At 37.1% G+C, this 26,634-nt stretch overlaps 1 protein-coding gene across 2 annotated transcripts in view; it reads left to right on the top strand.

Moving 5' to 3' along the window:
• Positions 1 to 26,634, top strand: part of LOC143019775 (uncharacterized) — a 102,342-nt gene that overhangs the window by 8,924 nt on the left and 66,784 nt on the right. For both annotated transcript variants that reach the window (XM_076175758.1, XM_076175759.1), the window contains exon 2: positions 3,197 to 3,293. In XM_076175758.1, coding sequence (XP_076031873.1) covers positions 3,197 to 3,293 — 97 coding nt within the window. The remainder of the gene's footprint in view (positions 1 to 3,196; positions 3,294 to 26,634) is intronic.

Below are 26,634 nucleotides of genomic sequence, written 5' to 3'. Positions count from 1 at the left end.
TTACGTAATTACTTTTTAGTAATTGCCTAATTAAGTAACGATTACATAATCGGTCATTTAAGAAATAATTGTTGCTATTTCCTGAATTTATTACCATTTATGTAGCTACATCCTAATTAGGTAATCGGTCGTACAAGTTATAGTTGATTTCCGAAAGTTATAGCCAATTGTATAATTACTGTCTAGTCAAACAAATGTTTACAAAATATATATATATATATATATATATATATATATATACACACACATATATATATATATATATATAGGCTTAAAAAGAAAGAAGGATCCAATGTCTATTCAGAAATATAAGAAGTTACAGGACAATTGCCCTGGAATTTATTGCCATTTACATAATTACTTTTTAGTAATTGCCTAATTAAGTAACGATTACATAATCGGTCATTTATGTAATCGGTCGTACAAGTTATAGTTGATTTCCGAAAGTTATCGCCAATTGCATAATTACTGTCTAGTCAAACAAATGTTTACAAAAAAATATATATATATAGGCTTAAAAAGAAAGAAGGATCCAGTGTCTATTCAGAAATATAAGAAGTTACAGGACATTTGCCCTGGAATTTATTGTCATTTACGTAATTACTTTTTGGTAATTGCCTAATTAAGTAACGATTACATAATTGGTCATTTAAGAAATAACTGTTGCTATTTCCTGAATTTATTACCATTTATGTAGCTACTTCCCAATTAGGTAATCGGTCAATTGCATATATATAGGCTTAAAAAGAAAGAAGGATCCAGTGTCTATTCAGAAATATAAGAAGTGACACGAGGAAAAATGAAGCTTATTTATGAAGGATACATCTATGTGAAGCAGAAGGAATTGGCAAATAATGTTACATCTTATGAATGTGAAAAACGTCGCCATAATAACTGCAAAGCCAAAGTAAAAGTTTGTGAAAATCAGGTAGTTGGCCATGTAAATGATCACACCCATGCTGTTGACCAGCCCCGCCGTGAAGTCTTGTTAGTACAACAGGAGATAAAGGCTAAATCTATTGCTACCGAAGAGACTGCACAGCAAATAATTTCCCAAACAGTTGAGTCGATATCAAGTGGTGCTGCAACTCAACTACCACCTGTGAGGCATATTCGTCGTGCAATAAGGCGCTACAAACAAGCTGCTGGTGCTCCTCATCCCATCCCATCAAACCTAGCAGACATGGTCATTCCTTCCGAGTACAAGAAAACATCTAATGGTGAAGATATTCTTCTTTATGATAGTGGATTGGTTGGGCAGCGTCTCCTTTTATTTTCAACATCAACAAACATTAGCCTACTGGAGAAATCAGATAATTGGTTTGGAGACGATACTTTTAAGATTGTACCCGAGTTATTTTACCAATTGTACACTATTCATTGTTTAACTTCTGAAAGAGTTATTCCGTGTGTGTATGCTCTGTTACCAAATAAACAACAAGCAACATATGAAGATATCCTCCAACAACTCCTCACTATAAACCCTAGACTTAATCCAAAGACCTTCCTAATAGACTTTGAACAAGCTGCTAGGAGTGCTATTGAAGAGATCTTCCCCTACGTAACCGTTAAATGATGTTTTTACCACTTATCTCAAAGCATATACCGTAAGGTGCAAAATGAAGGTCTCCAAACTAAATACCAAACTGACGCCGATTTTTCCCTACAAATCCGTATGATTCCTGCTCTGTCGTTTGTTTCCCCAGAAAAAGTTATTGAAGCATTTGAGAAACTGCAAGAGACGTTACCACCTGAGGCTGATGCTATAATAGATTATTTTGAAGATACATACATCGGCAGAAGACGTCGACATACAAGGAGCCACATTTCCCTGTAAGCATGTGGAGTATGTATACTTGTGTTGTTGAAGCTTTACCTCGAACAAACAACACCTTAGAAGGATGGCATAACCATATGCAAGCAAGCGTTATGTCATTTCATCCAAATATATGGAAATTTCTGGGGGTGTTGAAGAGAAAACAGGCACTATCCAGCGTCATAATCAAATACTTGCTGGGCAGCCAGTACCTCCTAAGCGGAAATGCTATCAGGATTCTAGCATAAGAATAGCAAACATTGTGCAAGACTTTCAGAACCGCGATGTATTGGAATTTTTGAGATACATAGCTCACAATTTAAATTTTTAGTAGTTAAATCCTTTTTCAATATTTTTGCAACTTATATATGTACAAATTTGAGTATATAATGTTATCTTTTTAAAATCATGTATTTTTATTAACAATAAAACATTGGTTTTAATAGTTCTTATTTACTACCATTTCTCTATGAAGATTTTTTTTATAAATAGTTATTCAGGAAATTACTAGAAAGTAATTACGTAAATGGCAACAAATTTGAGTATATAATATTATCTTTTTAAAACCATGTACTTTTATTAACAATAACAAAACATTGTTTTAATAGTTCCTATTTACTACCATTTCTCTATGAAGAATTTTTTTATAGTTACTCAGGAAATTACTAGAAAGTAATTACATAATTGGCAACAAATTCCAGGGCAATTGTCGGGGTAGTTGTCGGGGCAAATGTCCAGGGGGTAGTTGTCGGGGGCAGTTGTCCTACGGGGGCAATTGTCCCGGGGGCAGTTGTCCTGATACCGCAGGGATGACCCATCATCCAGGAGGTGCCAAGATAAGAGGGAGGGAAGAGGGTAGAGGGGAGTGGAGTATGTATGGGATGGAATGGATGGGAGTGGTTTCTATGCCTTTGTTTTTTGGCTACCTCCCATGTAAGGGGGAAAAAGCCTTTGGTAAATGTATGTATGTATGATCTTTTCATTTCCTTCTCTGCCCTAATAGTTGTGGTATATTTCTTCTTTCATCCATTCACTTCATGGCAAGAGAAAAATAACTGATTAGATACCACAGAAGTGACTTTAGACCCCTGATCAAGAAAATTGTCCATAATAGCTATTTTTTTATATAGCTACATAGAGCAGTGAAAAAAATAGATGACAGTTATAGTAAAATCCACCAAAAATAAACAAGTATAATTTTAATGCCTCTTGTCAAATTAATCTCTATTTAATTTGAAGACATTTGAATCATGTTTTGAATCTATGATAGATTGTGCATTCTAAATTTTCACTTGTTATTAAAAGATAAAGTTGTAGTATGCATAATGCATACATCTGTGCATGTTATTGACATGCTGGTGATTATTATTTCTTTTTCAGTAACTGGAAAATTTGGGACCAGTTGTAGGCTGTTTTCTGGGCAGTGTGACTACGAAGATGGTTTCATATGCCGTAAAGGCAAATGTCATTGCTCAAGGTAAGGTTGTTTCATGAATATTGTATATGTGTGTATATATATGTATAAATATATATATTTTTAAAATCATGGCAAGATTATTGTTGCAGAGCATTTCTCTCTTTTTCTGGGTGTATTTTTGCCTTCCACAGGAAGTTGTTTTATAATATCTCCAAACAACATTGATTGTACAGTACTTTGGGCATGGCTACCGAAGTAAAGTACTGGCCAGAACATGTTTTTGCACCTTTTGGTGCTATTTTAGTGGCTAGATTGTAAATGAATATCTAATAGAAATTGATCATTTATATACTCATTTTGGAAGCCCATTACTCTGTTTAGAGGCTTGTGATTGGCAAGCAGACTGGGCTAGCTCTGCTGGACTGTGCTGCTTTCTTATTGTTTGGCTGTTGTGTGACATCATCTGTCTTGGTCAGTCTCCCAGGGAACATAGATCTTCTCACACTAGGAAATACCGTCAGGTCTATGGTTTGTATATTCAAACTGGGGGGACAATTCTACAATTCTTTTATGGAGAGAGCTTCAAGGATGGGCAGTCTTCTATGGTCTTGATTTATTGCCAGCACTTTTGTGTTTTTTAGATGTGGAGTTCCTCTACACTAAAATCCAAGTTCACCATACAGTTTAATACATAATAGGCAGAGTATCACAATGATACTACTAACATTGACATTCTAGAAAAAGTGATAAAAGTTCTTTTGGAATGTTGCACCAAAGAGGCCCCTTTCATGTGCCCCAGAGAAAATAAGTACTGCCAAACTGATGATGTTGCAATGTTACTTTTTGCTGATCTACAAAATTCTCAAATTTACTGTAGGTGTATAGAGAATATTTTAGTTAAAGCTGAACATAGCCATCAAATTGTACAACTAAAACATTGAATAATAGAGGTCTTTTGTATCACTTTTACTACTGAACATAGTATGGATGGATCCCCCCCCTTTTTAGATGTATTGATAAAACAGAGAGACAAAGGCACATACAACACTACCACATATGTAAAAGCATCTAATTTAGGACATTGCCAAATGGGACTAGCAAATGTCCCCAAAAATACAAAGACTCAACCATCAGCGTCTACATTAAAAGATTCCTTAGTCACTGAAATGATCGGCAAGCAGTGCATAGCAAATTAGAGATCCTCTCAGGCATCAAACAAAACACTAAAAGAATTTTAGATAGATGGCACTTAGAAACTAACCTTATAACAAGGACACTAATGTCAAAAACATTATCAAAATATACTATGAGTCCTCTTTATCCACAGCCTATAAAGATGAAAGGATCATACAACAGATCATTAAAAGAAACATTAAACCTATAGATGAAAACACAAAAGTAGAATTAATTATATACTATCAGAAAAAAATCTCCACACCAACTTAAGGGGAGGCTCTACAGTGAAGTAAAAATATAAAAAAAAAAGTTCTCAATATTTTTTGTTCAAACTTTCAAGTTTTGACTAAAATCTAGACACTGAAGTTTTGCCAAAATAAGAACTTGTGTTATGACATCATAACATTATGATGTCATACCGATATTAAGCCTTCATAAGTAAATTAAGATCATAATATTTGTCCCAGAGACCCCAGCTTTTGCATGGTAATACTTAAATAACATATAAACACCCTGTAGTTTTATTTTTGTTAAAATTGTCCATTCATCACAAGAAATTGCAGTCGCAAATATGTGTATTTTTTTTTATGACGTCCGTATTTTTCATCAATTAAACACTCCCGAGGCTTAACTTTGCACTTTATAAAAAAAAAGCAAAACTACACGATGTACACACACCCAAATTGTATAACTATGAGAATTTTCAAGAAGCTCTAAATGTTTCTCTTTTTTGGTGAATTTTTAAAAGCGTATTTTTCTCATTTTGAGAAAAAGGGATTTAAAAGTTTCAGTGTCATGTATCTTGGGTAATTATTGTACGATTTGTATTATTTTCACACACATGATTGTAAAACACATAGTGAATACAATTAGCAATAATCAACTTTTTACTATGAGAAAGTGTCATAAAAGTAGGGTCACAATGGATTTCACCAGATGTTGACGGTAGAGGTCAAATAAACACTCCCAAGGCTTAACTTTGCATTTTATAAAAAAAAAAGTAAAACTACATGATGTACACACGCCCAAATTGTATAACTATGAGAATTTTCAAGAAACTCTAAATGTTTCTCTTTTTTTGGTGAATTTTTAAAAGCGTATTTTTCTCATTTTGAAGAAAAGGGATTTAAAAGTTTCAGTGCCATGTATCTTGGGTATTTATCGTACGATTTGTATTATTTGCACACACATGATTGTATAACACATAGTGAACACAATTAGCAAAAACAACTTTTTACTACAAGAAAGTGTCATAAAAGTAGGGTCATGATGGATCATTTCACCAGATGTTGACGGCAGTAAGTTTTTTGCTGTTTGATCTATCCATTATGACACAATTTCTTCGTAAAAACTTTGCGAGAGAGAATATAAACCCATATGGTGTGAGAGAAAAAGTAATGCACTTCACACGTTCACACAATTAGGGTAACTGATGATTGTATGCTTCATAAATAAGCCAATAACCAATTCATCATACAATCGTTCATCTGGTAGCCTTGTAGTCCAGTGTACAGCACTCGACATGAAGGAGACAGCACGTAAAACCAAGAAAAAATGAAACATTGATTGGAACTGCGCAAGAGTTAAATCCACGTGTGCCATCTTTAAATGGATACGCCCCTATGCCCTTTAAACCGTTGTACATGTCTGCTGTGGTAAAAATTTTCTACCCAATAAGTTCGTATTACTTTAAGGTGCATAAATCACATAAAAAAACAAAATTACATTTATTGAAAATATTTTGCCTATTTCACTGTTGAGTACCCCCTTAAGAATAACACAAGACAAATCAAAAGTAACCCTCAGAAACCTCACATCATACATAGGTATACTATTAAGTTTGGGGACTGTGCAACCCAACCCTCAACCTATATTGGCCAAACTACAATGAAGCTGTCACATCAGTTCTTTTACCATCTCTCTTCAGTAGCTCTCAAAAACCATCATAATTCAACTCATGAGAGACTTAAAAAAACAAACTTGAATAGAAAACACAGAAGTGCTGGCAATAAATTAAGACCATAGAAGACTGTCCATCCTTGAAGTTCTCTCCATAAAAGAATTATCCCCCAAATTAAATATGCAAACCATAGACCTGGAGGCATTTCCCAGTGTGAGGGAATCTACGTTCCCTGGGAGACTGAATGAGACAGATGATGTCACACAACAGCCAAACAATGAGAAAGCAGCACAGTTCAGCAGTGCTAGCCCTGTCTGTACAGACTGGCCAATCAGAAGCCTCTAAATGGAGTATTGGCCCTCCGAAATGAGTATATAAATGACCAATTTCTATTAGATATTCATTTACACTCTAGCCACTAAAGAAACACTAAGAGATGAAAAGGTGTTCTGGCCAGTACTTTACTTCTGTAGCCATACCTAAAATATTGTACAATGGATGTTGTGTGTGCTTAACTTATATTCCTCTTGATGGCTGAGTTGGTTAAGTCACTGACCATTTGTTACATATCGGCTACAGTCGAGTCTTCAGCTTGACAGTGTCTCAGTTTCCAAATATGCTTTCATTGAGCTATATAATACTGTTAGTCTCGATTGTGTTTGCAAGGAATTAAAATGAAAATAAGTAAATGTAGTTGATAAGATCAACATTGTAGCAGTGTGTCGGTGAGGAAAGTTGAAAAACGGGGTTTCGCTTACGAAGTTTAATTGTAAGCCGGATGTCAACAAACAAGCGACGTCTAGAACGTCTTCGTAACAGTAACTTAACAAAAACAAAAGATGTCTACATAGGATTCAATTAGATACACATGACTAAAAGTGCTGTATAGGATCTAACCCTATTACAAAGTATAAAACATATGAGAATCACATATATAAGGAATCTACAGCACCAGTATACAATTCTTTAACACCATTTTCATGTATATAAAAATAATAATAAGACAATCTCAATTTACCACATTCCTTTTCCCTTATTGAAAAAGGAGTATCCATATGAACATAACTGAAACATTTATCTTTATAACACCACAATTATAGATTCAATCTATCAGGTGGTTTCACAACTCTGCTAGATCTTCTAACTGGTTGTGGACTTGGTACTTTCACTGCATTATCATCATTATCAACATTTACAGAGGAATTTTCATCAGCCTTATCCATTACTTCTGGACTATCAGGACAGTGTCCTTGACCTGAAGAATACATAGGCACAAAAGGTTTACTGCTACCCGAGATGTCTTTACGTACAGTGTCATTACTGGGAACAGTTGGTGTATATCTAGGCATAAGTTGATCAGAATGTCTTTTCCAAACAATGTTTCCAAAATCTTTTAACATCACTTTGTAGTTTCTCACACCTAGAACTTCAATTACTTACCCTTCCAACCATGAATGACCTTTGCCATAATTCTTTACAAAAACAGCATCATCAATCTTATATTCAGACTTCTCAAACTTACACTTTTTTTCCAGAACCTTTTCCTTCTTATTTTGTGGTTTAATTTTCTCAATTATACCTCTGAAGTTTCTGTTAAACATTAGCTCAGCTGGAGCTTTACCTGTGGAACAATGAATTGAATGTCTGTAGTTATACAAAAATCTACAAATTCTGGTTCTGATATCACCTTCCTTAAATTTACTTAATCCTTCCTTGAAAGTTTTTACAGCTCTCTCAGCTAAACCATTAGATGATGGGTTATATGGGGCTGGTGTCATATGTTTTATTCCATTCTTTTCAAAGAAAGTCTCCATTTCCTCAGATACAAATGATGAGGCATTATCTGAAACTACAATGTCAAGTAACCCAAAATTACAAAAAGTTTTTCTCAGCATAGAAATTGTTACTGTAGATGTTGTTGACTTTGTTACATGAACATCTATAAATTTTGAGTGTGAATCCACAATCACTAAGATGTAATTTTCATTGATTGGACCTGCATAGTCCATATGGAGTCTACACCAAGACTTACCCGTCTCAGGCCATGATAAAGTAACTTCCTGAGAACCTTGAAAATTTTTATAACAAATTGAACAAGCTTTAGTAACCTCAGATATATCTTGATCTAACTTAGGCCACCATATCCAATTCCTGGCTTCAGCCTTCATAGCACTGATACCATTATGACCTACATGCAGCTGTGAAAGTACACTACTTCTTAATTCAGCTGGTATAACTACTCTATTCCTAAATAGCAACACATCTTCATATATACTTAAATCTGCTTTAACTGCTGCATATTCAGAAATAACAGGATTATCAATCCACCCAATTTTAACACATTGGAAAACCTTCCTCAAAACAGGATCACTCTTTGTCATAACCTTAACCCTTTCATAGGAAATATTTTGATCTTCCAAATTTTCAACTAAATTCACATATTCAGCAGGTGTATGCGAGTCTAAAACAGAATCTGATACAGGCAAACGGCTCAGGGTATCTGCTACAATGTTTTGTTTGCCTGATTTAAAACACAATTGGTAATCATACTGGGATAACAATAATGCCCAACGCTGTACTCTTGCGTTTGCATTGACAGGAATCTGTTTCTCACTACCAAATAAACCAAGTAGAGGTTTGTGATCTGTACGGAGCACAAACTTACGTCCAAGCAAAAAATATTTAAACTTAGTTACCGCATACACTAACGCTAGAGCTTCTTTGTCCAACTGAGAATAATTTAGCTCAGCAGCAGACAGCTTCAGCTTTTTACTTGCAAAGTAAACTGGTCTTGGACTACCATTCATTTCTTGAATTAATACACATCCTACTCCTACTGGTGAAGCATCTACTTCAACAATAACATCATGTTCACCATCAAAATTGGCTAGTAAATCAGAGTTGGCTAACTCTTCCTTAACAGTCATAAATGCTTTTGCTTCAACAGAAGACCACTTAAATTTTGCATTTTTCTTCAGTAAATCATACAGAGGTGCTAATACACTTGAAAAATTTCTTACAAACCTACAATAATATGTGACTAGACCCAAAAATGACTGAACTTCACCTACAGACTTTGGTATAGGTGCTTCTTAAATAGCAGCAAGTTTCCTTGGTGAAGGTTTTATGCCATCACCTGAAATGACATATCCTAAGTATTCTAAGGAATTGGTATTCAGAACAGTTTTCTTTTTGTTAATAGCAACATTATGTTTCTGAAATACCTTCAACACTTTATCTAATCTCATATCATGTTCCTCTTTAGTCTCTCCTCCGACTAATATGTCATCTAAGAAGGCAACTACTCCATCTATATTCATCAATAATTGGGATATCAATCTTTGGAAAATGGCAGGAGATGATGCAAGTCCAAAGGGTAATCTTTTATATTTAAAAAGACCTTTATGAGTATTAATTACTAGCAATTCTTGACTCTCATCATCTACTGGCACCTGTAAGTAAGCATCTTTTAAATCAATCTTTGAGAATATCTTGCTTTTCCCAACAACAGCAAGGATTTCATCAACTTTAGGCAAAGGGTACTGGTCACATGAAATACTTTTGTTTAACTCCTTGAAATCTACACAGATACGCATTGACTTTTTGTCAGCTTTTAACACTGGTACAATTGGAGCTGCCCAAGTACTAGAATGTACTGGTTCAATGATATTGTTATCAACTAACTCTTCTAAAGCATTTTCTACCAAGTTTCTGTAGTGGTAGGGCACAGGCCTTGCTTTTTTCCAACTAGGTACAGCACCGCTCTTTAGGTGTACCTTTGCTACAACACATGAAATTGGCAATCTAGAATCAGCTGAAAAATTATCTAATTGTACCTTGGAATCCAAAACATTAACTCCTTCCTCTATACCTGTGAGTGCAATACTAATTTTAGGCATTAAATCTCTTCCACATAAGTTAGAGTTATTAGATTCAACTACATACAAACTTTGAATTACATTGTGACCATTATAAAATATATTTGCATAAACCTTACCCAAAACATGCAAATCATTCTTACCATAAGCCTTCAAAATTTTATCACTAGGCTCTAGAGATAAATTTAATTTCTTAACCCAATGTAAGGTTAGAGTCGACACACTGGCACCACAGTCAATTTCATACGGCACATTATGACCTTCAATATTTATATCAACCTTGTTTCTCACTGGCAAAACTTTACCTACAACACTGTGTACAGGTTCATGAGAAATATCAACACTAACCACTTCTGGAAGGCTAGGTCGATCCGCTAAATGTAACAATTGGTTATCATGATCATCACTACCAGTATCTCTCTCTTCCTGAGAAATTCCCCCGAAAACCATATTAGTTTTCTTTTTTCCAAACGTCTTATTGTTGGTAAATTTTTCAAAAGATCCTTTCTGGGCACTGTGTGGCTTACCAGACACAGTCTTATCAAAACGGCACACTCGTTTTAGGTGTCCTCTCGTGTTACAAACTGAACAAGTTAGGTGCTTGAACCTACAGTTCTCACTTTTATGTGGATACCCGCAATGCTTACAACTTTCTTTTTTCTGACTATTAATATATTCAGAACTAACCCCCACTTTCCTCACTTCAGTAGTCGGGAGCTTTTCTCCAACGAAAGCTTTTTCCAAATTTAAAATTTTCTCTAAGGTGTCCGTTGAAGACATAGTTTGTAAATCCAAATTCTCTGCAACTAAGTTCGGGAAATACACTTCAGTTTCAATAGCCATAAACAGTTGGTCTCTCACTCGGGCGTCGAATAAGGTCCCAAAGTTGCAATCTTTGGCTAGACTTTTCAAGTCTGCATACAAGTCTCTTAAACTTTCAACAGATTTTTTCTTTCTGTTTTGAAATTTAATCAAACTCCGATGATAGCTCGGTTTAACCTTGTAATGTGCTTCTAAAAGCTTCACTAAATCATTATAGTCTTTCTCATGTGGCAAATTAGGTGAAGTGAGCGAAGCTAGCGTGCTGTACGTTTCACTTCCTAATGATACTAATAAAGAATTTTTCTTCTTGTTATCATCAGTGACTCCATTGTATGCAAAATGAGCTTGCAGCATACTAAGCCATATCTCCCACTTAATCTTATTGGGGTCAAAACAGTCAATCTTACCTGAGTTATTTGCCATTGTAATACTACTTGTATTAAATCCAGTTTCTTATTGAAACAATTGATTCGTAGCCTGCTACACAAAGGCTATTTACGAATCCAGCGTGGCCAGGACGGTTCGATGGGGTGAATGGGTGAGTATATCTTCATCCTTCGATTTCTCCACCATCAGAGGGAAAGGCAGCTATTTCTGTCTTCTAAAACTGAAATCAGTCCTTTGGCTCACTAAATCCACAAATCCTCGTCGCCACTGTAGCAGTGTGTCGGTGAGGAAAGTTGAAAAACGGGGTTTCGCTTACGAAGTTTAATTGTAAGCCGGATGTCAACAAACAAGCGACGTCTAGAACGTCTTCGTAACAGTAACTTAACAAAAACAAAAGATGTCTACATAGGATTCAATTAGATACACATGACTAAAAGTGCTGTATAGGATCTAACCCTATTACAAAGTATAAAACATATGAGAATCACGTATATAAGGAATCTACAGCACCAGTATACAATTCTTTAACACCATTTTCATGTATATAAAAATAATAATAAGACAATTAATCTCAATTTACCACAAACATATACATGAACTTATATACATTTACAGAATTATGAAAGGGATGAAAGTTCTTGATAGAGATGACTTATTAAAATGGGACAGAAGAGAAACAAGAGGACACAAAAAGAAGCTAAAGAAGGACAGTTACAGAAGAGATTTGAAAAAGAATAGCTTCCCACATAGAATGATTGATGTCTGGATCAAACTAAATGGGGAAACAGTGAGTGCCAAAATTATACAAGATTTTAAGAATAAACTGAGAGAGATATGAAAATGGGTCACTACGAGCATAGCTCTCATCCCATAAAATACAACTAGGTAAATACAACTAGGTAAAATGCATGAATATACACAAGCACTTATATATATATATGTATATGTGTGCATGTGTGTGTACAGTATTTACCTAGTTGTATTATACAGGAAGGGAGCTATGCTCGTGGTGAACCATCTTTGTATCTTGCAACATTTAGTTTGTCTTAAATTCTTGTATGGTGTTTGCACACACTATTGTTTCATCCAATTCATTCCAGACATCCCCCACTGTATGTGGAAAACTGTTTTTTTTTTTCTTCAGATCTCTTCTATAACTATTCATTTTGAGTTTCTTTTCATGTCTCCTTGTTTTTCTTCTATCCTGCTTTAATAAATCTTCTCTGTCAAGGACTTCCATGTCTTTCATGATTCTGTAAATGGCTATTAGATCGCCTCTTTCTCTTCTTTGTTCCAGGGTTGGTAGTTCCAATTTAGTCAATCTTTGCTTGTATGTCAGTTTTGAAAGTGTTGGGACCATCTTTGTTGTTGCTCTTTGGATTCTTTCTCTTTTCCTTATATTTTTTTTTGTACTGGGTGTCCATAGTGTTGCAGCATACCCCGATCTTGGTTTTATCAGTGTGACTAGTATTTTCTCTATCATTACCTCATCCAAGTAATTAAATGTAAATTGTAGGTTTCTCCGACAGTTTTGTTTATCTGCTTGTCTGGGGACATGTCTTTGGTGATGATTACTCCTAGGTCCTTTTTGGAACCAACTTTCTTTACTTCCTTAGTACCAATTTTATATTGTCTTGATATTCTTTTTTTACTTTTTCCAAATTCCATTATATTACAAGTGGCCCAAAAGTCACTGTAGGGTTTTGAATTTTAATAGTTTCTTTATTTTTTGTATGTACAGTTATGGAATTTTAACACATTATGAAAAAAATGGAAATTTATTTGAATGAAGTTACAAAAAAGATGAAAAATTACTCTTGTATGAAAAATGATGTCTATTAAATGGCATCCATTTTCAGCTTTGCGCATCCGTGCCCTCTCCAAAACATGCTCCATGACGGCTTTGAGGGTTTCCTGGTTCAATTCTCTGATTTCCCTCATGATGTTCTCCTTCAATTGTTCCAGGGTTTGAGGTTTGTTGACATACTCCTTCTCTTTGAGATAACCCCACAAAAAGAAGCCAGGGCTGGTCAAGTCTGGGGAATGCAATCAAGAACTTCCTGTGGCCTGCGATTCAAAATAGGTTTGATTTGTGGTTCCAGCAAGGTGGGGCTACTGCTCATACCACAAGAGAGACAATGCACTTGCTGAGGCAATGTTTTGGATACAGGATTATCTCTCAATACGACAATGTCAACTGGCCATCGCGTTCCTCGGACAAAGGTACAGGCAAGAAATGGAAAACAAACAAACCAGGTAGGAGATAATGTGTATAGAAGGAAATAGGAGGGAAATAGATAAAAATAGTAGATGCTATACCTGCAGCAAGAACAGTAATGGGATGGAAAATTACCCCAAGGGAAATGGAATCAAGGAGGATACACAAGACTGGAGACAAGGGAAGGACTCTAGCAAGACAAAGGAGAAGGAAGTAGCAGGGAATAATGATGATAGCAGTTGGTGTGTAGGTGAAGATAGGTTAGATAAAATGGAAGTAAGCTGAGAGGGGTTGCCTTATGTGAAAGATGCCAAGATAGGAGTAGAAGGAAATGAGAGGAAATATGCAGTCAAGGCTGTGTGAAACACAGGGGCATCTCACACCATTGTGAGGCCAAATGTGATACCAGAATTAGAAGATAGACACATAGGTTAGTTTACCATGGGATTAGCCAGAGGAGTGACAACACTAGCACCCATAGCTAAGGTATTACTTGAAAGAGATGGTAGGACAGTGAGAATTGAAGTAGGAATAGCAGAACTTCCAGTGAAGGGGATAGATATTCTCCTTGGAAATGATATAGGTGAGATAGTCCAGGTTAGACTAAAGACAGTAAATGACCCTATGACCAGACAGATTGATGATGAATCTGACATGGAGGATCTGGTAGCAGTCATTACCAGTTCTCAGACCAAGAAGGCACAAGAGGAAGATGGAACAAAATGGAGAGAACCTCAAATTCCTGTTTGAAGCAGGTTTTACAGACAAGACCCCAGAAGAATCATGAGATGAACTTAGTGTGGAAAAGAAGTGGATAGTGACAGAAGATGTAGGAGGAGACCAGGGAGGCAACACCTAAGCAAAGGAGACGATCCTCGAGAAACCCATAGATAGAGAGGAACTCATCCAACTACAACAGTTGTTGTTGTTGTTGTTGTTGTCGTTCCCTAGACTGTCTGTCCGAGCAGTCCCGTCTCCCCAAGGAAGGCCACAGCCGAAACTGGGTTTTCCCACAAATCCTTTATAGAGTGTATGTTGTGTTGTTTGCGTGTATGATTGTGTATAATGCAGTCTTCCATTATGTGTTGTATGGTATGGGGTGAAGTGTTACATCCTGGGCAGCTGTTCACAACACGGTCGTCCAGCCTCTTCTGGTAGCTTAGAAGTGCTGGGTGGTGACCGCATCGCAGTCTGGCCAAGTGGACTCTGTCCTTACGTGGGAGAGAGGATTCAGAAGGGTGGATATCAGGGGGTCTGGCATGCAGCAGTGTGTTGTCTTTCAGTGTGTTAATGGAGCGGTGAGTGATATGATTATGAATATGTTTCCGGAGGCTGGTATTTGGTGGTTGTGGAGGAAGAGAAGAGAGTATCTGTGTGTAATAAAGGTCTTTGGGTGTAGTTTTAATGTTTCTTGGTGTGTGTGGGTGTTCTGCTATGTAGTGTAGCGGATGTGATGTGTTTGTGGTGGCTGCAGCAAGTGTTTGTGTGCCTCTCATGTCGAGGTGGTCCTTGACTTTGAGGACTTTTGTTTCATGGTGTAAATGGTCTGTAGGTGATGTATTTGTGCAGCCTGTAATTGTTTTTAGGGCTTTGTTTTGTATGATTTGAAGGGTGTTGTGGTGTGTCTCACTGAGATTAGGAGCCCATGCAGGACTCGCATAATTCATCACTGAGCGTATGCATTGTTTGTATATTGTTATATTAGTTTCTTTGTTTTGTCCAAATGTTGTTCCAGTGATTGACTTAAGTGCGTTAAGTCTAGGTGTGCATTTGTTTTTTATGTTTGTGAGGTGTTGTTTGAAAGACATGGATGTATCGTATGTTACACCAAGAATTTTCGGTGTGTTTGTGTGTGGTATTAGAGTGTTGTTGATGTAGAGATGAGGTATGTATTTGTGTTCTTTTGTCCAGTTGGTGAGAAGTGTTGCTGTAGATTTGGTTGGAGCTATTTTGAGTCTGTTTGTGATGAACCATGTGTTGAGTGTGTCAAGGTAAGGCTGGATTATTTCTGCAGTTTTGTCTGTGTTACGATGTGTGCATGTGATTGTTATGTCGTCTGCGTAGGAAGAGATTTGTATTTCTGAGGTGTCTGGCGTGGGTAAGTCATGCATGTATAGATTAAATAATGTGGGGGATAGAACCGAGCCCTGTGGTACTCCGTTCTTAATGTTTCTGATGTGCGATGATTGGCCATTATATGACACATGAGCATTCCTGCCTGCCAGATAATTGGCCAGCCATCTTTTGGTGTTATTGTGCATGTCTGTGTTATAAATTTTATTTGTTAGGTTGTGGCGGGGGATAGCATCAAAAGCTTTACTAATGTCCAATGTTATAAGAAGTGTTCTGTGGTGGGGCCTATCTGAATTGATGCCATCTAAAATTCTTTGTGTGAGTTTTGTCAGAAGAGTGTTTGTGGAGTGTAGTGGCCTAAAACCGTGTTGTGAGTCAGCAAGGGGAATATATGGTGTGACAAGTTTAAGTATTAGGCGTTCAATGACTTTAGAGGGGGTGCAGAGAAGTGTGATTGGGCGGTGCGATGTTGGGATTGTTGGGTCTTTGTTCGGTTTTGGAATGGTGATTATTTTACCATGTTTCCAGATGTCGGGTATTGTGTTGTGTGAATAGCTGTAGTTTGCAATGTTTGTGAGTGCGTGTATACCTTGTGGTCCAATGTGTTTTAGGTGTATGTTGCTTATGTTATCAGGGCCACAGGCAGATGAGTGCTTGAGACTATGTAATATGAGTTTTGTCTGACTGTCTATGAAGGGTGTATAGTCTGAGTCTGTGGGAAAGTCTTTCTTACGTCGAATGGTGCGTCGGTCGTCAGGGTGAGATGTAAGATGGCTCGTCTGTGCAAAATGACGTATGAGTGCGTTTGCTTGTTGTCTGTTTGAGGGTAGATTATCTGTTGTTGTGATTATTGCAGCGTGAGAGCGTGTAGTGTTAGTGTTGGATAGTGTGATGCTGTTGAGTGTTTTGTACAATTTGCTGGTGTTTGTTTTGTGATCAAGTGTATTGATAAAGTTTTGCCAATTTTGTGTTTTTTGTTCATGTATTTTATTGGCAATCACAGTGTTTAGTGTTTGTATTTGGTCTGCTATGTTTTGAGGGATAGGTGTGGGGGTATCGTGTTTAAGTGTGTCACGTTGTCTGATGAGGCCTTGGATTTCTGGTGTGAAGTTGGGGTTGTGTGATTTTCTGTTGCCTCTAGGGATGTATCTCTTGTCTGCGTTTTGTATGATTGTATTAAAAGCGTGCACAGCATTGTTTATGTTTGTGATTGGTGTACTGTTAAGTGTTTCAAAATGTTGTTCTGTCTCTTCATTAAAGGCTTCCCAGTTAGCTCTCTTGTAATTGGTGTAAGTGTGTCTGTGGCCAGCTGGGGTGCATCTTGTTTTGGTGGTGATGATGATTGGAAGGTGGTCAGAACCAAGGGCTCCGACCACTCTCCATGATGTTGTTGGGGTTAGGCAGGGGGAGCAAAAGGTGATATCAGGAGAGGAGGGAGTGTAGAGGGCTTGGTATGGGATATGTGTATGATTATGCGTGTTGTTCATGATAGTCAATGAGTCGAATTGAGTCTGTATATCAAGCCCTCTGTCTGTGTCAGGGTTGTCAACAAACCAGGCAGACGACTTGGCGTTGAAGTCACCACCCATGATCAGGTTGGGGATTGAGGTTAGTTGGCTGAGTTGAGGTCTGAAGGTGTTTGGAACTGTGGGGGATGATTGGGGGGGAATGTACATGTTAACTATTGTTAGTGTTGAATTGTTGCCTGTGCGGATACGAATGGATTGGGTTTCTGTTGTGTTATCTGTGGTAGGGAGGAGAATTTTGGTTGTGGCACTTGTGTCCACAAAACAGATGGAATGGTGGATCAGGGTGATGAGTCCACCGCCATTGCCGTCAGTCCGGTCTTGTCTGATGGTGGTGTAATTATGAAATGATGGTGTTTTGTGTGAGTGTCTTAATTTTGTTTCTTGTAGAATTGCAATGTGTATGTTGTGTTGTTTAAGAAAGTGTTCAAGTTCATGTTTTTTAGTGTTTATACCGTCAATGTTGTGTTGTAATATGTTGATGTTGTGTGTTTTGTATGTGTTGTATGTTGCCGTTTGGGGTTGAGGTTGGGGTGGTAGTGGGGAAGGTGTAGGATCTGGGTCAGAGGGGGGGAAAGGAGAGATCGGGGACAAAGGAAGGGGAGTACTAATCGGGGGTAAGGGCAAAGGGAAATTGTGAGTGGGTAAGGGTGTTGGCCGTGGTTGGGGAGGTGGGATTGGGGTTACTGGAGGGCAGGTAGAACATGTCCAAGTGTTTGTGTATTGGTTTGTGTCAGCAAGTGTTGTACAAGTGAGGTGGGCCCAGTTTTTGCACATATTGCACTGAACTGAGCCCTTTGTCTGTCTGCTCGAAGTAATGGGTTTAGAGCATGTTGGGCATGTGTATTTTGTGGTGGGCCCAGGATTGCTCTCTACATCTCCGGCTAAAAGTAGAAGAAGAGGGGTGATCGCCGGAAAATGACCCCTCAGTGCAGAAAAAACGTAACATTGTGTGTTGGAAAAAAAAAGGATTGTGGTACTCCCCCAGGTAGGCGTAGCTCCTCCTTGGGGATCGGTGCCATCTGCGTAGAGCTGATGGCCAGGGGTAGATGCTGCTGTTTGGCCCCCAACTCTTGGGGTTGGGGGGTGGTCCCACGACGTAGACGTAGACGTGTTGCTACAACAGTAGGACCCAGAGCTGAAGGAGATGTGCCAAACAGCTGAAGAGCAGGAAGAAGAAGAGTACAACAAGAGTAAGTTCATTGTGGAAGATGGTGTACTTCTGAGAATATATAAAGCACCAGAAGAGGTAGAAGATGATGTCAATATGCAAATTGTTGTTCCACAGAAGATTAGGGAGAAGATCATGAGATTGGCTCATGAGTGTACCTGTACCTACCTCGGAGTCACCAAGACCAATGAGTCAGTGTTGCAACATTTTTATTGGCCGCATTTAGCTGGAGACATCAAAAGGGAAATAAAAAAGTGTATAGTGTCAGTTGACTGGGAAACCTAATGACACTCCCAAGAAGGTACCTGTGTGCCAAGATACTGTCATTGAGGAACCTTTCAGTAAAATAGTTGTTGATTGTGTAGGACCCCTCCCAAAAATTAAGTCTGGTAAATCATTTCTGCTTACCATTATTTATCAATGCATACGATACACTGAAGCGATACACCCTGCCAAACATAAAAGCAAGGACAATCACTAAGTCCTTAATGTCTTACTTTAGTAAGATGGGTATGCCTTGGGAGGTACAAAGTGAAAGAGGCACTAACTTTTTAAGTGTTTTAAGTGGGATATTCAAAGGAACCTTGGAAGGCTTCAACATAAAACATGTGGTTGCGTCAGCATATCACCTACAAAGTTGAGGGAGTCTTGAGAGGTTCGACGGAACTCTTAAACACATGATCAGTGCATTTATTTTAGGATTTGAGAAGGACTGGGGTGAAGGCATAGATTTGCTGTTATATGCCACTAGAATAAAAATGAGGGTCCAGGATTTTTTCCTTTTCATCTGATGTTCGGTGAAACCCCATGAGAACCAATTACTTCCTTGTATGAGATAATGTTGTCAAAAGATTCAGATGATAGTAGGCTTTACTCAGAGCAACTTTGAAAGGTTAAAGAAAGTTAGAGAAATAGCTAAGAAGAATTTAGAAAAGTCACAAGAAGGTTATAAAGGTTGTTACGATAGGAAGACTGCTAAGAGAGAATTCAATGTAGGAAATTGTTTTAATTTTATCTCCTCAGCTTACCTCATTACACCCAAAATATGAAGGACCATTCAAGGTACTTCAGAGAAGGAGCAGTAATAATTACATCATAAGAAATCCGACAAGGAAATCAAGTGTGCAACAAGCACACATAAACCTTTTGAAGAAAATTCAAGGAGAAAGAGTGGTTGGTGTGATTGAGGTGGGATAAGCTGATGGAAATTTTGATTCAGATATTGGGAATCTAAATTTCTTTTATGATTTAGACAGGTCAGATGTAAGAAAGACATTAGAGGGAACTCTCTCATCACTAGCAGAAGAGATATGTGAAGAAGTCCGAATGCTCCTCTGCAAATATACTGAGATATTTTCCTCATGCCCCACCATTACTCAAGCCATATCACATGATGTTGTCATAGAAGATGGAGCCAAGTCAGTGAGGCAGACCCCTTACATATTGTCATCCCAGAAGAAGAGGATTATGGAGGAATAAGTGAAGCTACTTATGGAACAAGGATTACTGGAGCATAGTACCAGTACTTGGGGTTCACCAGCTCTGTTGGTACCAAAACCTGGCGGTGAGTAGAGACTGTGTTGATTACAGGAAGGTAAATGTGGTCACAAAAGCAGACCCTTACCCTCTTCCCAAAATAGATGATCTTATTGAGGAAGTTGCTGCTGCAACAATTTTGTCAGACAGATAGATTTGATAAAGGTGATATCATCAGATCCCTCTTACAAGCAGAGCTACTGAGATATCTGTTTTTGCTACCCCATAGGGCACTTTCAATACAAAGTGATCTCATTTGTAATGAAAAATAGTGGCATGTCTTATAAGTACCTAGTTAATTGGCTACTCAAGGGACTGTTAGGCATCAGAGCATACTCAGATGATATAGTTGCATTTACTGATACATGGAATGATCACATGACCAGGTTGAAAGGTTTATTTGACAGGCTGAAACAAGCCCAAATTACTGTAAACTTGAAGAAGAGTGCCTTTGGGAAGAGGACCTTTGAATATCTAGAACATCAAATTGGCCAGAACTGCATCACACTGTTAGAAGCCAGGGTGAAGAACATAATGGAATACAAGATCCCGAAGACAAAACAAGGTATCAGAAGATTCATGGGCATGCTCGGATTCTATCAAAGTTACTATCCAAACCTTGCAGAGGTAGCTGCTCCTTTAACCCACATGCTCTCTTATAATAATTTCAGATGGAATGAAGGTGCAGATGCAGCCATTGCGGAATGTAAAAAGATTCTCTCGGAACGTCCCGTCTTGATAGCCTTTAAATTATAATATGAACTTTTATTTTTTTTTGTGATCCAGTCATGTAGCAATAGGTGCTATGCTTGCTCAGGAAAAGGATAGTGTCATGAGATACATCTCATTTATGTCTCATGTAATGAAAAAGTATCAAAGGAAATATTCCACCATTGAAAAGAAGACCCTCTGTCTCATATCAATCTTAAAGAAATTTCAAGTTTTTCTTGACAATAACATAGCCATGTTAAGTGACCATAATCCCCTGAAATACATCATAAATGGGAAAATAAAAAGTGATAGATTAGCCAGATGAACATTAGCACTCCACGGATATGATAGTAGTCAACACATTGTAGGAAAACAAAATGTGGTAGCTGACGCACTGTCTCATCATGACACAAATTCAAGCCCTGCTTCACAGGCTTAAACATTTTTATCCTGGGAAGGGGAATGTGTCATGTAGATGTGTCATGATGTGTCATGTGTCACATAGTAGGTTATGTAAAACATGCTGTGTCATGCAGTAGCTTATGTAAGTTGTGTTAGGTAGAGCTTGTCCACGCATCCCTATGAGAGTTATTTAATGTTATAATTACCCTTATTTGATATCTTGTGGTGCCATGATATATTTATGTTGGACTTGATCACAAGCTATCTTAAGCTGGATGAGATATAAGACCACAAAAGAATGTAAACTAAAATATGAATGCCAGTTTACAGACCTGGATAAAGTGCTATGGAGTATGGCAGAAGAGTACAAGAATGGAGAAAAGAGTACAAGAGGTCAAAGGTCACTACATCAATGATGGCATAGGGAAGTAGTGCTATCACTAGTCACACTTAGTCCTAAGCAAGATTCAGATAGGTAGCAAATGATAATTTGTAAATTTTCTTCACACAAAAATAAAGTGGAAGGAATGTGTGAAGACAGGTAAATAGGTATATAGACTAGGCTTATAGATGTAGAGAATGGCACTTACCATTAGCACTGTAAATGCCCCACATATAAAAAAGAGGGTTGTCTGCTTAACACATGGCATTCGTGCCCTTGTTGAAATGTAAATTATCCTTGTATATTTTTATGAATAAGTAAGTTATACATTTTGCATTTTGCCTTTATATCATATCCAGTGTAAGAAGGAAAATTTCCTGATAAAAGGCAAAAGCATGCTGGTAATGGGATTGATAGAACTGTTTAAAGCATGGTCAGGTTTGATACAGTAAATAAAAAACAAAAACAAATTGTGACTGTCTGTAGACAAAGATCTACAAAAATCTATGAAAAGGTAGTTTTTAGGAGTTGGAAGATAGGGTTGTTGAAAGAGTATTGGGCTGGTTTGGACACATGGAAAGAGTGAAGAAATATTAGTAGAAGAAGTGTGGAAGGCAGAGGTGGATGGAATGAACATGAGGGGGTGGCCGAAGATGAGATGAATGGATGAGGTAAAAGGGGCATTGAGAAAGAGGGGAATGTCTGTTGAGGAAGGAAGGGAGAGGCCAGAAGATAGGAGTGAGTGGAGAATGGTTGTGTATGGATGATGCTGTGATGCATGAAAGAAAGTGGGTGGGGGATGGGGGGTTAGAGAGTGATTATGTGTGAATGATTTTTTGATGCAGCCTGAAGGGATTTCTTTCTGTCTTCTCTTTTTCTACACAAGGGGACAGAGATGGGGGGTCATCGATTAAATGAAGCGGCATTTCTGTGGATGTGCTGTGTCTTACTGCATTGCTTCTGATACAGGCCAATGGGCAAGATGCAGGGATGACACATCATGCAGGAGGAGCCAAGAAAAAAAGGAGGGGTGGTGAATGGGAGTGGAGTGGGTGGGGATCAAATGTGTATTTATCTAGTTGTATTTTTCGGAAAGGGGAGTTATGCTCGTGGTGTCCCGTCTTCATATCTCATTTTACCTTGACTGTTTTTAAATTCATGTATTGTTTTTGCACACACCACATTTTCATCTAACTTGTTCCAAACATCTGTTACCCTGTGGGGAAAGCTGTTCTTTTTCAGGTTTCTTCTATAACTGTCTTTCTTGATTTTCTTTACGTGTCCTCTTGTATCTCTACAATCCCATTTTATTAGATCCTCTCTATCAATAGTTTCTATGCCTTTCATGATTCTATAAATAGTTATCAAGTCTCCTCTTTCTCTTCTTTGCTCCAATGTCTGTAGCTCAAGTTTTGCTAGTCTCTCCTCATATGATAGTTCTGAGAGTGTTGGTGCCAATTTCGTGATTGCTCTTTGTATTCTTTCAAGTTTTGTTATACATTTTTTTTGTACTTGGTGACTGCATCGTTGCTGCATACTCCAATCTTGGTCTTATGAAAGTGACTAGTATTTTCCTCACCATTTCTTCATCCAGGTATGTAAATGCCACTTTGATTGTTCTTATCAAATTATAAGGTTCTCCAAAAATTTAGTTTATATGTTTCACAGGGACATATTATTCACAATAATGACTCCCAGGTCCTCCTCATTTTCTACTTTTTTAATTTCTTCTTCTCCCAATGAAATGATCCCACTATTCTTTTTTTTGCTTCTTCCAAATTCCATTATACTACACTTCTTAATATTGAATTCCATCTCCCACTTCCTATTCAATTCCCATACTATTGAGATCACTCTGTAGTGACTCACAATTTTCTACAGTGTTCACTTTTTTCAACAATTTAGCATCATCCGCAAAGAAGCTCATATAACTTTCAATTCCTTTATCCATATCATTAATATATATAGCAAACATTATTGGGGCCAGAACTGTTCCTTTTGGAACTCCACTAATCACTTCATCTCAATTAGAATGCTTGTCTCTTATCACCACTCTCATTTTTCTTTCATGCAAGAAGTCTTCCATCCATTTCAGCAGTTTGCCCTGTATTCCTCCTGCAGTTTCTAATTTCTTTAGCAAATTCTTATGTGGCACCTTATCAAAAGCTTTTTTCAGGTCTAGAAATGCACAATCAGCCCATCCATCTCTTTCTTGTATTACATCTATTAGCCTTGAATAGAAACACATTAAGTTTGTGATGCATGATCATCTTTGTTTAAATCCAAATTGCCTTGGATTTAGTTCATTGTTTTTTCCAAATGCCTTACCCATCTAATTTTGATAATGCTTTCACAAATTTTAGCTATTGTACTTGTAAGAGAGACCAGTCTATAGTTAGTAGGGTCTTCCATGTTTCCCCCTTTATATATTGGTACTATATTTGCTCTTTTCCGATTTTCTGGAATTTTTCCTGTTTTCAATGAACTGCTTATTAGACTATGTATTTTGTCTGTTAGTTCATTCCTGCATTCTCTCCAAATCCAGTGTGCCATTTCATCTGGTCCATGCGATTTTCTGACATCGAGATTACTCAAGTGATTCATTATTTCATTCCTTGATACTTCTATCTCTTTCATAGGGTGGACTTTCTCCTCCCACTCGACATCTCTAAGTTGTATGTTCTCCCTTGTTCATAATTTCTACCATTTCTATTTCCTTTATGTATTCAACTCCTCCTTGTTGTAGTTTCTCTAATTCTTGTTTGTTTTTCAGTGTGTTGTTTACAATTCTATAAAATAGTTTTGGTTAATCTTTACATTTTGCTATGACATCTTTTTCGTATTTTCTCTTTTTTTCTCTGCACACTTGTACATATCGGTTTCTATGACTAGTATATATTTTCCATTTTTCAGGTCTATTGTCTTTCTTTCATTTTATCCAAGCTTTATCCCTTTTGTCTTTTAACTCCCTACATCTTTTGTTGTACCAACACTTTACATATCCTTTTTCTTGTTTTTGTCTTGGAACATACTTTTCCACTCCTTTATAAATTTTTGTCAAAATATTTCATTTCTCTTCTACTGTTGTTTCCTCCTTGTGTATCCTTTCCCAGTCTGCTTTTTGAAAGAATTCTCTTGTTTGATCAAAATTTATTTTTCCATACATCAATCTTCCCTTTCTATATTGTTCATTTTTTTCCATGTATTTTTCCTCATTTAGTTCCAGTTCAACCAATATGTGGTCACTTTTACTTATTGGTGTCTTATATTCAATCTTGTCCACTATTTTGGGTTCTGATGTGATTATTAGGTCCAGTCTTGATGGTTCTTCCTCATTTCTATACCTAGTATTCTCTTGTATCCATTGCGTCATTGTATGTTCTATAATCATATCAAGTAGTACATTTCCCCATAGGTCATTTCCACCCTTCACTGTCATCTCTTCCCAGCAGTTTTCTTTACAATCAAAGTCACCCATTATAACTATTCTTCCTCCATCTTCCATTATTGTATTGAGTGTTATCCTTGTGTCTTCTAACATATTTTTGTGTTCTCTCTCTTCCCATGAAGCCATTTTAGGAGGCAGATAATTTACCACAAACTTCCTATTCTTCCCATCCCTGTCCTCCACTTCCATCATAATCATCTATACTCTATTCTTTCCATATGTGACATTCATCACATTTATATCCTTCTTAGTCAGGAACATAACTCCACCCCCTTGTTTTACCTCTGTTTCTAATCCAATAATTATATGCACCATGTCCTACACTGTTGGGTGGTAGTGGACCTTTCAATTTTGTCTCAACAATTCCCATTATGCCTGGTTCTTTTTCCTTTAGGTAATCATTCAGTTCATTCAAGTCTGTTATTAAGCCATCTATATTTGTGTAAGACACTTAATTTTCTGCTACTTCCATTGTGTTTTCTGTTTCCCTTCCGTTTTTCTCTGCTATGAACCATTTCTTCACTTTCATATCCACTACTCTCCAAAAGAATTTCTCTTTGACTCTGCTCTATTCTCGTTTTTTTTCCTTAGCTTCTATTCTTTTTATTTTCTCATCCTCTCTTTCCTCTTCATTAATTTTTTTTTTCATCCATACCAGTTTATATAGATTACTTTTTGCTAGTTTCCCTGTTTTTGCTAAGATATTCTCTTCTGTCATTTGTGACCTGAATTTATTTAACCTAATTGGTCTGGTCTTATCTGTATTGTATTTCCCTAGTCTATATATTTCTTCAATTTCTTTCCCTGTTTCTTGTTCATCCTCTTGAACTACTTCTAATATCTTGTTAATTTTTCTTTCTCCTCCTTTACTGTTGTAGTCTTATTTGGATTATGCTTCTCTTTCATCCCTAATATAATTATACATTTCTTTTTATCTGCTAAGTCTCTTACTATATTCTCCTTCTCCCTCATCACTTTAATAACTGTGTCCTTAGTTTGTTCTTTCATCTATTATTTTACTATATCTCTAAATTAAATTTTGTTGTTCTCTTGGACTTTTGTCTAACCCTGTTCCTCTTTTGCTATGACTCTTTATTCTCTTTATTATTCTTCTTTAATTTCTCATTCTCATCCTTTACTTCTTTTAACTCTTTTTTATTCTGCTTTTTCTTAATTTAGGTTTTGGTTCTCCTTCTTTAGTTCTTCCAATTTATAAACTCTTTGTGTAATCCGTGTAAGGTGACTGAACCTAACCTCCCACTGTTCATTCATTTTCTCTAGTTTTTCCTCTAGTCTTGCTAATTTGGGGAGGTTGTCATCTCCTCCCTCATTAAATCCATGAAAATAATTATCTTCACCTTCCATTGTGCTGCTCTTATCTAAATTTATCATTTTTACATTTTTATTAATATCTTCAACTTCACCTCTATCATCTGCACATCTTTTGTTGACATTCCTTCTGACTTCTGGGGCCTGTTCGTCACCTTTCTCATTTCCTTCCATTATCCTCAGTAATCCCTCCCTTTCTCCTTTTTCTTCACCGTCCCACTACACCACGAGCTTTCCCCTTCCCTACTAATACAACACAGGTACTCCCTCGTTGAGATTCACGAAATTTGAAGTTTTTCCTGGAGTTCCAAACTTCACTGTCACTTCGGCTATCATGTATTTACCTAGTTGTATTTACCTAGTTGTATTTTACGGGAAGGGGAGCTATGCTCGTGGGGTCCCGTCTTCATATCTCATTTTATCTAAACTATTTTTAAATTCA

The sequence above is a fragment of the Oratosquilla oratoria genome, chromosome 38 (genome assembly GCF_046742065.1).
Source record: "Oratosquilla oratoria isolate Oo_2021 chromosome 38, ASM4674206v1, whole genome shotgun sequence".
Taxonomy (NCBI): domain Eukaryota; kingdom Metazoa; phylum Arthropoda; class Malacostraca; order Stomatopoda; family Squillidae; genus Oratosquilla; species Oratosquilla oratoria.
Note: the sequence above shows the minus strand (reverse complement) of the source record. Positions and strands in the feature narration are given on the sequence as shown.